At 37.5% G+C, this 14178-nt stretch overlaps 1 protein-coding gene across 1 annotated transcript in view; it reads left to right on the top strand.

The window, feature by feature from the left end:
• The window catches only part of LOC126965898 (phosphofurin acidic cluster sorting protein 1), a 167572-nt gene that overhangs the window by 148959 nt on the left and 4435 nt on the right, over window positions 1–14178 (top strand). Inside the window, exons 13-17 of the mRNA XM_050809668.1 lie at window positions 9227–9374; window positions 10703–10817; window positions 11766–11912; window positions 12723–12885; window positions 13747–13866. Of these exons, the coding sequence (XP_050665625.1) occupies window positions 9227–9374; window positions 10703–10817; window positions 11766–11912; window positions 12723–12885; window positions 13747–13866 (693 nt within the window). The remainder of the gene's footprint in view (window positions 1–9226; window positions 9375–10702; window positions 10818–11765; window positions 11913–12722; window positions 12886–13746; window positions 13867–14178) is intronic.

The raw sequence follows: 14178 nt of genomic DNA, 5'->3' as shown, positions 1-14178 counted from the left end.
TAGATGGCGCTAAAACGTACTCAGTGTAAACTATAACACGCTATCAGTATTTATTGTAATTTCATTGGACGACTTATGATTACTTCATACGTTAGAGGAAAATACTGTTACGTTGTTTTTGGGAAGTGTTCAATCATCACGTAAGATGTATGAACATTTGAAATATTAAGATTTTTTAATGTATATTAGAGGTGCGACCTACTAGGCAAAATTTTATACTAGGTATTACTGTGACTCAAAAGTAACAGTGACAAATACCTGTTACAAAATATTAGCTGTTAATTTAATACTATCTGTGATAATATACTAGCTACTTGTACTGAGGCGTATATTTTTCGTTGTTTGGAATTACTTGTTAGTGCCATTTATACGTATTACATAGTACCCTCTTGTGGTAACTTCGAATTTTAAAAGTACTGTTTGAGTAAAACTGTACTGACCTATTATTTTTATAGTTTTGATGTAATCAAAATAATCATTTTACTTTCGTATTCATTATATTTCAATACTACCTATACTTAAACAGTGATCCTAACCTAGTACATGATTTAAAATGTGACCTTATCATACAAATAATTCAAGAATAACGGAGAAATAAACAATAAATATATTATTTAGTAGATACTATCAAATTACCAATATAGGTTTTTCTGGCGAAGAGGAGAGTCGTATTTTCCTGCTCGTAGGCACAATATAACTGTGAATAAATACGAAAAATGATATCATAAACAAAAATTTTATGGAGGTAGATACATAATGGAAATAAAAACAGGGTTTTCATTTGAAATTTACTTTAATATTTTAATTACCTATCCATCTTATCTAAACAATAGTATGTTAAATAAATGTATCAAAGTGATGAATCTATTATTTACGAATATGTCTGAAAATAATCAGTAGACAATATAAGTAAACAGAGTTTTTCTTATCCCACATTTAAAAGAAGAGTTGAGCCATACCTATTTTATTACCTATTGAATCAAAAATAATATAACTAACAGACCTATAAATCACACAATTATAGCTTTAAAAAATACTAGTGGTTACCTACTACATACTCCTAATCATTTGTCCAATAACAGCTATTACTTAAATATCTGTTGTTACTAAAATGCTAGTTGTTATTATATACTTGTTCAGTAACAGTTGCTACTCAAATATCAGTCGTTACTAAAAACTAGTTGTTATCAAATACTTGTTCAGTAACAGTTGTTACTAAAATACTAAGTAGTTGTTATCAAATACTTGTTCAGTAACAGTTGTTACTCAAATAACAGTTGTTACTAAAATACTAGTTGTTACAAAATACTCCTAATACTTGTCACTGTTATTTTTGATATCTTGTCACAGTGACAACCGGTGATATTTTAATACCTGTGACGATAAATACGTTTCACTTTTGGTTCAACGCGTGGTTGAGAGAGGTTGTTGAATTTAGGTTATTTTTTTGTTAACGCTGATCGTGGTGTTTATGGATCTGAATTTTTATTGTTAGTGTTGTTTTGGTGGTGGTATAACTATTTTAGGTAAGTACATGGTTATTTTTCTAATTATAAGTGGAAGTGAGTATGGAGGAGCCGCCTAAAGATAGGGGGGATACCCCCAGACAAGAGCATTGAAAAGAACGGCAGAGATGGAGATAACTAAACCTGATGGCAAGAAGATAAGGACACCGGCAGAATCGATCCAATCAATTTATTCGAAACCTGGTTTTGACTCTGACTCTAACCTTAAATACTCTGATTAAGACAAAGGCCCATTCTCTGTATATGCCTCTAAAATTGAGCCAGATCCCGCGTCGGGATACGCATTGAAAATCCTTAAATTTGCACAATTCCTCCACAAAAATAATATATCCGGTATTAAAGAGGGAGGCATTAAGAAACTTGGCCGCAATAAGATCTCAGTTGATTTTATTTCAGCTGAAAAAGCTAACAAATTCTTAGACTTGGATATTCTAGAATGTAACAAATATTCTGCGTATATTCCGAAATTTCAAAAATTTCGTATGGGGGTGGTCCGCGATATACATACAGATTGGTACGAAGAACTTATTCAAGGCATAGTGTTACCAGTAAATTGTGGAGAGGTAATTCGAGCGAGAAGGCTAAATGTTAAGGTAAGGAATGATGGCATTACCACATGGGTACCTTCCAACTCAGTGGTACTAACTTTTTTGGGCCAATCCCTACCCGATAAAGTTTATTGCTACCATGCTTCTCTCCCAGTTTCCCTTTACCAGCTTCCCACGATTCAATGCCGTAACTGCTGCAGATTTGGACATATAGCCAAACAATGCAGATCTCGGCCACGATGTTATAAATGCGCTCAACCTCATTCCGGAGATTCATGCACAACTAATGACTTGGAGGCTTCCTGCTTCCTTTGTCGTGGTGGAAGTCATATGGCCATCGATAGTAAATGCCCCGAACATGCTCGCCAAAAATCGATTAAACTTGTTATGTCACAGGAAAATATAAGTTATTCGGAAGCCTCAACCAGGTTTAATAAACCAAGACGACTTTATTCTGAGGTCTCCAGACCTCATCCCCCCCCTGATACTCCTCAAACTTCTCAATTCCAACCGGCGACCTCCACTCCCCGCACTTCTTCAACATCTTACAAGAAGACATTCTTACTCCCAGCTAAACCTAAACCAGTTTTAGGGAAATCCTATGACCGTCAGGCTCACCAAAATATTTTCTCCTCTCCCTCGTCTTCCCAGCCAAACGGCTGTGCCTTGCAGCTATTGCCATCCATAGAATCAACCCCTCTCCCCACTACAAATGATAATCTTGCTGAACTACTTCTTTGCTCTCTTATTAATATGCTGTCCAAATTCTCGGACGCCTAACCGAACATACACAGACCTTTCTCTTGCATCTCCTCTAGTCTCCCTCTTATCTTGGCTAGTGCTAGCAAGTTCATTGGGTAGTGACCATTTTCCCATTATTATTTCTTATTCCCATCCATCTCCCCCCTTTTCTTCCTCCCAACCTCTCCTCAAATACCGAGTCGCCAATGCGAATTGGCATCAATTTTCATTGCTTATGGACTCAGAAAGTGACTCTTTTACAGAGATAACAACATCTAATTGTCTCCAGATGTATGAGAAGTTCACATCGTAAATTTTACAAGCTGCTAATGCTTCAATTCCCATAAAAAATCCTGACCGAAAATTAACTTCCTCCCCTCCTTGGTGGGATGCTGAATGCTCCGCCATGGTCCGCTCGCGAAAAGAAGCTGAGAAAATATTCTCCACAACTTGTAGCATGGTAGATTTTATTTCCTTTTAACAGATTTCTGCTCGCACATCAAGACTTCTTTCCAAAAAGAAATCCCTTGGATGGCGTCAATTCTGTGAATCCTTATCTCCTCGTTCCCCCCTTTCCCTCGTTTGGAAAAATATCGTAAAATATTGGAAAAATATAAAAACGTATCGTAGAGGTTTTGACATGCCGGGCATTTCAAACAATGACCCAAACTCTTTTATTAATGACTTCTTTTGCCATCTAGCTCCTCCCTACGTCCCTGAATCTGATTGCCTTTTTACCCCCAATCCGATTTCTACCCTTTCTGACTCAGACAAAATGAACGATCCTTTTTCCTTCTCCGAACTAACATCTGTTCTTGATCACCTTCGTGATTCCTCTCCTATTGGTCTGATCGGGTGACGTTGTACACGGACGCATCCAAATTATCCAACAATAGCTGGGTCGGGTCTGCAGTTTGGATCCCTAAGTTCCGTACAATTTTAAATTACAAAAGTCCCTCGCAGAATTCCATTTTAACTGGCGAATCAATTGCCCTGTCAGAGGCGGTGTCATATGTTGAATCACATAAGATCAACAAGGCTTTAATCTTGTCTGACTCATTAAGCTGCTTGTTGGACCTAACAAAAAATCCTTTCAAATCTTCAAACAACTTCACAATTAATTTAAGAACAAAGGCATCCCTGTACAGATGTCACATAATGGGAATAGAAGTTGCATTAGCTTGGATTCCTAGTCATCTAGGGATAACTGGCAATGAAATTGCAGACTCGTGCGCTAAAGACGCGATTCAGTCTGGAACATTAAAATTTAATTACTGTTTTCCTCGAGATCTACGCGCTATGTCTAAACACTTTCTGGTTGATTCATGGAATGCGTTATGGCAAATCACAAAACAAACTAAAGGTAAATTCTATGGTTCTATCCAACCCTTTATCCCCTCCAAGCCCTGGTTCTTTCCTCAAAAAAAACAAAATAAACTTTTCACTTCTGTCATCATTCGACTTCGCTTGGGATTTGTCTGTTCCCCAGTATTTTTGGCCAAGATCCGGGTAAGGGACCATTCTATATGTGAATGTGGCCTTGAGGAAGGTACTCTTGAACATATTTTTTTCTATTGCCCTAAATTGTCAATTCCTTTATATGACCTTCTACCGAAGGATATCCCTCGCCGCATCAACATCCCTTTTCTTCTTACTTTATGCCATTCCACTTTCATAAAAATTCTTTACAAATTTATTTCCCGCAATAATATTAAATTGTAATCTCTATCCTCCATACTTTCTACGCTTCTATTAGGCACATATTCCCACTTACATTCACACATTTCTCCCTTAAACTTAGATTAGATACTAACAAGGTAGTTAATATTGTTGTGTTATGGGTGTTTATTACTAACCGTACTAACTCTTGTTGCCAATAGGCAACAAGAGTTAGTACGGAAGAATACTTCAGTTCACAAAAAAAACCACAGCTATATACTACCGATCATTTCCTTTTAAATCAGCTCTTTATATACTTCAATCAGCTAAATTAAAATAAAAAATCTCTCCACCTTGACGTTGGCCGAATCGTCGACATTCAGTCGACGGAGCCAGTTACAAAAAAAAATACGTCTCACCCCTAATATTTACAAATTAAGATCTTCTTAAAGCTTAGTAAGTGTAATTTTTATTTTGTTTGTTTGTTTGTTTGTTTGTTTGAACGCGCTAATCTCTGGTACTACTGGTCCGATTTGAATGATTCTTTCAGTGTTGGGTAGTCCATTTATCGAGGAAGGCTATAGGCTATGTTTTTTTTTCAAAATTAGGGATCCGTAATAAAATTGCTATTTTGTAACACAAGGTGTAAAATCGAAAACCTATTTTTGCGTGCGCTGCAAAAACTATTGACAATAGAACAAAATGATGTACAGGCTATAATATAGGCAATATTTTATTACTTATAAAACTATCGCGTGAATTATACTTTATATGGCAAAACAACGTTTGCCGGGTCAGCTAGTTATATTATAAGTTGACTACGATTGTATAGGTACTTTTAAAATTCACCAAACGAATAAATTGTTTATTATTTATGTTATGTAGGTACTTACCTACTTTATACTTGATAATTTGGTATTTAATAATTTATAAAAATGTTTTATTGCTACGTCGGTATTTTAGTTATAGATTAATACGTCTCTTACGAACGGTGGTTGCCGCGGCGGAATTCAATATTTAAAAAATTATTACCAATAACAAGTCGAGTCAATAGTAAGCTCGAGTCCTTAGTACTCGTTTAGAAAATAACTAGTTTTTCAGGATAGATAGATTTTGTTTCGTTGCATAACGGTTTTTGGTTATTTGACAAATACATAGTTTTCATAACTGTTTACGGTTTGAAACGCCCACCACTTAAGTACTTGCAATGATATTTAAAAGTATAAATAGGTTACCTAGACAACCTTCGGTGTTCGAAAATGATACACTTACTCACACATGAATAATTTAACATTGCAATAGCACACTACATTACGATTACACGTCAAAGAAGGATAGTAAATGCAATTATCGTAAGCGAAAAAGAGATACCTAAATCTATTTTGCTAATTGCTTCGTATTTGTATAGAAAGAATACAGTTAATTCATCAGATGTGATTTTTTACACCGTGATTTATGCCTAAATTACGATTTATTCATGAGTTCATGTAGTAAACGCTATAAAGTAGTTCAAATTCAAATATTTTTATTCAAAATAGGATTTAAAATCACTTATTGAACGTCAAAATCTACCACCCATTCAAAAGAGACTGCCTCAGACCTGAGAAGAATGGGCGCAAGAAACTCAGCGGGCTTTTTTTTTAAATATAAAATATGGATTACAATGTAATATCGTAGAATAAACATTTATAATTAAAGAGACTGAGGGTGTTCGCTTTATTCCCAGTCCGTGGTGTCATTAAGAAAATCGTTTATGCTATAATAACCTTTCCCACACAAACGTTTTTAACAATTATTTTAAATTTCGTAACACGTTTGTTTTGTACCTTTTCTGGGATCATATTGTAGAAGCATATACATCGCCCAACAAAAGACTTACTAACTCGACCCAACCGAGTAGTAGGCATAACAAGTTTATGTTTGTTCCTCGTGTTAACATTATGAATGTCACAGTTTCTAGAAAATTCCTCAATGTGCTTATGAACATACAAAACATTATCGAAAATGTATTGAGAAGCAACAGTCAAAATGTTTATTTCTTTAAATTTTTCTCTTAATGATTCTTTAGGACCTAGGTTATAAATCGCGCAAATAGCCCTCTTCTGCAGCACAAAGATAGTATTAATATCGGCCGCACTGCCCCATAACAATATACCATAGGACATAATACTATGAAAATAACTAAAGTATACTAATCTCGCCGTATTTATGTCAGTTAACCGTCTAGTTAATCAGTAAAACTGCATTGAAATTAGGTAAATAAAGTGTCATTGATTTTATAAAAAAATAATTTAATATTGTGTATAATATATAGCCACATTGATGATATCAATTATTTGTACATTATAATAAAAAACATACAGACAACAAAACAAAACCGAAAGGTATCTACAGTAATCCCATTTTTACAATTTTACTAACGACGGCTCCCAAAAAGTTTTAAGTGTACAATTTTTTTTTATCTTATATTATACAGTCGTGGTCAACTACATACTACTAAAAATATGGTACGATAAGAGGCAACTTTTTTCTTGATTTCGTGCCAAAGGTGCTCGATTGGGTTGAGCTCCGGGCTATTTGCTGGCCAATCTAGCACTGATACCGACTGACTGTTATGAAACGACTTGACTGAACGGGTGGTAGGTATGTTTCGGATCGTTATCATCCTGAAACGTCCATATAATAGGGAGATGTTCCTCAGCGTAGGGAAGCATAGTTTCCTCTAATATTGCCTTGTATTGATGTTGGTCTAAATTACCCTGAACTTTCCTCACAGGTCCCACTCTACGTCCTGAAAATGAACCCCACATTTTAATGTTTCCACCGCCATGTTTCACTTGCTTTTTTGTGAATCTTGGATTCATTTCAAGACGATTTTACAGGACGCCGTACGTATTTCCATCCATTTGAAGAAATCAAATTAATCTTGGCTTCGTCAGAGAATAATACATATTGCCATTGGGCGTAGGTCCAATGTAAATATTTACGTGCAAACGCCAAACGTGCATTTCTATGTTCTTTCTTCAACAACGGTACTTTGCGTGCCACTCCTTCGAACAACCCTGCTTATATCAGACGTCGTCTAACGTTCCTCGCTGTAACAGCGGCTCTCTTGTCCGCCCTAAAGTCTTCGTGTTTTATTAAAACAGAGCCTATAAATGGATCTTTCTTAGCTCACCTGGTTATCATTCTATCTTCTTGCGGAGTTGTTTTTCTCGATCTTTTATATCTGGGCACATTTAAAGCTGTGTTCTTGCGCCTGAAATGTTGCACTGCATCGCACACACCATAGTTTTTTAACAATTTAAATATTCTGCTATCCCTCGGTATGACCAATAACGCTCGACAAACTTGAAACATGATGATTTTTCGTAGTGTTGCATCGCAACTTTTATTTTTGCCCATTTTTCGTCAAAATAGTTCTCCAAACTTAAAATTAATAATCTTGATTGCCGCCAAAACTACCACGAAACAATAGGAGAAGAAATAAAAAAATATTGAGATTCAGATTTTGAAAATAGAACGCAATATCTCAGTGTCCCTAATTAAATGACCAGCCAGTTTTTTTTGAACAAATAGCACTGTGATAATCTATCAGCTAATCTAATCTATCAGTTGTTATTGTTTGTATAATCGGGCACATAAATGACTAATTATACTTACATCTAAGGGATATGAAATCTTGTTTAGACTCGTTGGAAAATAAAAAATAAATTCACAATTTGGTTTAACTACAGAGTGTCCCTAATTAGTTGACCACGACTGTATATGAATGTCTTTTTGTTGAGGATTTATTCCAATAAGGTAATAGAAGAAGAAGCAAATGATCCATTAATTATTCTGCTGTTAGCAAGGGATATATCGAAAGTGACAGTGTTACTGTAAAATCTCCTACGTAAGCAAATAGCACTCACTGTCTAAATAATTAAATCAAATAAAATGTTACAATTCATGATTTCTTAAGTGTGGTATGCAATTCTATGATTTTTTTTACGATTTTTAGTGATTACAATGGGACCGCACGGGAAGCACCAGCTTTCAAATAAAAAAAGAATTATCAAAATCGGTTCACCCAGTCGAATGTCTTGAGGTAACAAACATAAAAAAAGAACATACCGACGAATTGAGAACCTCCTCCTTTTTTGAAGTCGGTTAACAAAAGACGGAGAAGATATCATGTTTACCCAATTATTACAACAGAGCGTCAAAGAGTAGGAGAAAAATATACAATATATTTGAAATTGCCAGAACACGAACGAACACACTTTGTTTACAATTTTTGATTATGATGTTACTAACTCACGTTCGGTCGGTTGCTTGGTCAGCGTCCTACTGAACGCGCTTATTTCTCGCCATAGCGTGTCAGCGGACCGACGCGCGTACGCCGGATCGACGAGCTCGACCGAAGATTGTCGTCAGGACGACGTAGATGTACGCGCGTAGCAATTCATCAGCGTGGACTGTACACGTCCATATTATGTTCTCATCGTTAGTGCTACGCTTGATCGATGTTAGCACTCACCGTAGGTCAAGCACGAAATCAAGCATAAAGTATGCCATGAATTAGCAATTGCTACTTAGTAGCGTGTGTGTCGAAAGTCGAAACATTGCTACAAATGAGCTTTGGCTCAGTTGGTAGAGCGCTCGCACGGAACGTGAGAGGTCGTGGGTTCGAGTCCCGCATCGTTCATAAAATTTTGTTTTCAAATTTATTTGTGTATTGACTGATCGATTGACGTGGTCGGTACACAGGTTCAACGACAGTGTCGCGGTACTTGAGCAGCTCGGACCCCACGTACTGCGCGCTCTTCAACAACGACAGCTGGTCGGCGTTGTGCGAGCGAGCTGCCACCGACAGCGAGCGATCTGACCGCTCCGAGATATCTTCCAGGATCGCCAGGTGGGTGCCGCTCCCCTGAAACCATCCGTTTGTTCAAATTAAAAAAAAATTGTATTCAAATTAGAGTTCCGGCCCGCATAGCTGGCCGAACTTTAAAAGAAAATAAATTAATAAAGGAACATTGGCATTCGAAAAATAAGTAGCCATAAACCATCTAGGATAAATTTCGCATCGAATAGTGGTAGTTTCATGTCGATACGATCAGTGGTTTAGGCGTGAAAGAGCCTCAAACAAAAACCAATTTTCATTATATATAGATAATAACCAGTGGGAGGTTTCTTTGCACAGGATGCCGGCTAGATTATGGGTGCCACTACAGTGTGTTTTTCTGCCGTGAAGTAATGATGTGTAAACATTATTGTTTCGGTTCTGATGGCGCCGTAGCTAGTGAATTTACTGGGCAAATGAGACTTAACATCTTACGTCTCAAGGTGACGAGTATTGTGGGCAGGGCGTATCAATTACCATCAGCTGAACGTCCTGCTCGTCTCGACCCTTATTGTCATAAAAAACTACTATTGGATGTAAAAATCTTCCACCCATTCGGAAAAATATGCCTTCTCAGACTTGAAAAGAACGGGTGTAAGAAACTCCGAGGGAGCTCAATAAATTACACTGAAATATTATGTTAATTAAATAGTCTGGGGCGACCTCTCTTTGTGTAAGGTTGTTGGTAGACTTAATTTAGAAAATCATTAACGTGTTGGTAAACATTATCAGGCAAACGTTTTTTAAAATTCTGGAACTCGAGAAGGACGTGAAGTGATGTTTTAAAGCAAATCAATTATTTTGTTAGTAGCTCGATTCCTTATCCATCAAAGATAAATAACATCTTCTTTATCTCTGGCATGGGAACTTATTTTTGATAGGTGCCATGACACCTTCCTGTATACTCATAAACGTAACATAAAATGGGGTTAGGGAAAATGGCGCCTCCATTTGACAATTCCTTTATATCTCATACACATAACCACTTAACTAATAATGATAATAATATTGACACACTCTTACACAAATTATCTTGCCCCAAACTAGGCATAGCCTGTACTATGGGTAAAGACAACGATATATTCAATACGATATACTTACTTAAACATACATAAATACAAATAAACATCCATGACTCGGAAACAAACATTCATATTCGCCATATCAATGATCTACCTAGCACCTACCGGGATACGAATCCGGGACTTCTAGCTCAGTTGGCAGGGTCACTAATCACTGGGCGTCGTGAAATACTTTTTTTATCTATGCGGTATACCTTCGTTTTTTTTTTGTACAGGTGTTAGACTCTCTTTTTTGTTAACAATGGATATTTCTGGCAGGTATCTGAACAGCATCGGGCCCGTTAATAACATCCCGATCGGAGAGGCGATGGTGGCGTACCGGGACAAGGCTGGTGATGAGGACTCTAGTCAGACCTTCGTGCCGTTTGTTGCGGTGAGAAATGTTTGAAGTGAAAACATCTTAGCCGCGTTATGCAGTTTTTATTGAGGATAATCTTATGGATTCGCGTTACCGACATGCCTCATGATTGGCACACGCTATAAATAAAAAACTAAAAAAATATAGAAACATACATAGTTAGACATCATGTTTATAGCAGTATATCTGTAGCCATACAGCTGACGTATTGTGCAACATTAGTGCTGTGTATATCTTATAAGTGAAATTGAATGGATTTAGTGAAAAGGTTAATGTGTTTAAGCTGTGCATTGTTGATATAGTGTTTTTGTTTGATTAATATATAATTGAAAATAAGTTTTTAAAAATAAATTGACATTAATAATGTAATTGTTTTCGAACATTTTGATATTTCAAATTTTAATAGTAAAAGTTCCAAGTTTTCACTTGTCTCGGCAGTCTTTACAAAGGACAATTTTTTAAATTTATTTAAGTTTCATAAAAATGACAGTACACCGTATTAGAGTATTCACTGCATATATATATACATTTATGTTTGTTTTTAATTATAAAATAAAAAATAGCCTCATCTGTCATCACGATATGGCTTCACACTATACGTGTTTAACAACTTTTAAAGTAATGTCGCTATTAATATAAATAATAACACAATAAAGCTATAAATTACTGGGCAAATTAGACTTGACAACTTATGTCTCAAGGTGACGAGTGCAATTGTAGTGCCGCTCAGAATATTTGGGGTTTTTCAAGAATCCTAAGCGGCATTGCATTGTTAGGGGTGAGGCGTATCAATTACCATCAGCCGAACGTCCTGCTTGTCTCGTCCCTTACTGTCATAAACAAAAATACATTTTTGCTAACGCCCCTAAATTGGGGGGGAGATAAGATATAAAGATTTCAATACACTTCTTTTCATTACCTACTGGTTCATTGAATGATACTCGTACATACGTTATATGACAGGAAGTCCGCGTGGGCTGGTCGGAGGGGTACGGCACCTCCCTGGAGGGGGAGGAGGGGTCACCTCCCGCGCGACCCTCGCCACCTGCCACGCCTGCACCGGACCCCGCGCCCGCTGACCCGCTGGAGCTGCAGCTGGACTACTGGCTGGTGAGTGGTTACGATACGAGCAGGACGTTCAGCTGATGTGAACTGATACTACAAACTTCAACACCGTTCTTGATTGAAATGAATAAAATGAAGTAGGTAATATGCCGAAATAAACGCGGGTAATTTTGGGGGGGCCAGCTCTATATAGAACAGGCCGATGAAAACCAATTATGAGTGGGTGCGCAATAGAAGTTTGGTTATGAAATAACGGAACCAAAACTAACCTTAACACTAGTGCTATATTTATTTAGGTTTATAACGAGCACTGTCTAATTGCCTATATAATATACACGCCCCTGATATACAAATAATCCGTACATTTACTACTATCGAACAAATAGTATTGCCGAATAACTTTAGGGTTTATTACATAATGCTCAACTGAGAAAGATATTTTTGTTTATGTTTGGGATACGAAATTTCATGAAGTCGAGAGTCGAATTTAATTTTATTGAAGTAGATCAATGACGTATAAGGTTATATCATTTGCAGTTTGATAGCGGAACGGCAAATGTGTTCTTAAAGACAGTGTAAGAACACTTTTCTCCTTAGTCGTGTGTCAATTGTCACTATTCGAATCAAACCTGAACTGAGTAAATGTCCTACACTGCTGCTTATTGACCAAGAATCTTTTAAAAAACTGGAGTAAATGGGGCAATGTGTAGATATAGCAGTCGAAGTTGACATATTCCATATTTGTATAGAACGTCATTGAAGTAGATTCATAAAAACACAAATTATAATTTTTATAGGGGGTTAAAGTGACAACTACCATTTTAGTGTGCGTTTAACATGGCAATGTGTCATTAGGTGGGCGGCAAGTACGAAACTTCAGAAGGTGGGGGGGTGACAGGTGCGGGGGCGGGGGCGGGGGGTAAGGTGACCGTGAAGGCGGCATTCCGCGCGCTGCTGGTCACACGTCACAATCACCACCTCGCTATCACCTACCTCACCAAGGAGAAGAAACAAAAAAGTATGTATATTTCGCTTTGTACTAACGATTTCTTCTTCGTCGGATTACTCTTGACAGAGCAGTCGTGGTCACGCCGAACGACGAATGATTCTACGCCAGTTATCCCTGGCTGCTGCTACTCTGGCACATGTGTTGAGAGGAGTATTGGTTAGGGCTTTGATCTGGTCTGACGAGCGCATAAGGGAGCATCCTCTTGACCTACTGCCGTTGTCCCTTCCCTGAACAACAAGTGTATTGCATGCTCTCCACGTCGCGAGATATGTCCGAAGTATCTGAGAATACGCGCTCTGACTATAGATGAAAGCCTTTTTTTCACCTTGAGTTCTTCAAGTATCGAGACATTTGTGCAGCGTTGTGTCCAAGATACTCGTAGCATTCGTCTCCAACACCACATTTCTAGTGCGTCGATCCTTTGTCTCTCTCGTTCTTTGACTGTCCATGTTTCGGCACTATATAGAAGTATGGAAAACACTAGAGATCGTACTAACTGGACTTTAGTAGCTTTGATGATATTCCTGTCCCGCCATATCCTCGTCAACTTATTCAACAACAACCTCTTCAACCTCGTACTAACGACGTAGACGACGAGATACACCGATATTAACTATAATATATTACTTAGTTGGTAAGCCTTAATGAATCTATCTGCTTCACGGCAGAAAAATGCCCTAAGTTGCCTCTTTCGCCATTGGGTCTGGGACTTTCCTATTCTTTTGTGGCCCCGGGAAAGCCAAGGGCAAATTCCTTGGGAATTGCGAAAGTCGGCTGGTCATGTCATTCGTGAAGCGACTGTCGATTAGCTTCCGATGTATAGGCACTGATCCCAGCTAGACCACGAAGGAGATGTGATTTATATTTCAGTAATGCGACTTGGTAAGAAGAAAGAAAAGAGCGGCGAAGGCGAGGCAGGGCGGGCGCACACTGTAGAAGGGGTCGCCAGGTTGATCTGCTCGGCTAAAGGCACGCATACACCGCTCAAAGGTTCGTATGCATTAACTTATACAGATAACATTAAAATATTTATTCCAATCAGTACCATATTTCGTGGCAGTAATGTTTAAAGTTTATTAGAATCTCGGACTCGTGTTCGAGGCAAGATAATTTTGATTTACCAATTGAAATGTAATTATTTTGCAAAATGTTTAAAAACGTCAAGTTAGTTACACAATTTTGAGGCACCTCAAAGGGGCACTTACCTCAAGTATGACACTGCATCCTTTTTTAGTTTGGATATGCTGTTATTTGGTCAGTTTTGCACTGAACACTTTGTCATTGTGTGGCGTTGTATTCAAA

This window comes from Leptidea sinapis, chromosome 9 (genome assembly GCF_905404315.1).
Source record: "Leptidea sinapis chromosome 9, ilLepSina1.1, whole genome shotgun sequence".
NCBI lineage: Eukaryota > Metazoa > Arthropoda > Insecta > Lepidoptera > Pieridae > Leptidea > Leptidea sinapis.
Note: the sequence above shows the minus strand (reverse complement) of the source record. Positions and strands in the feature narration are given on the sequence as shown.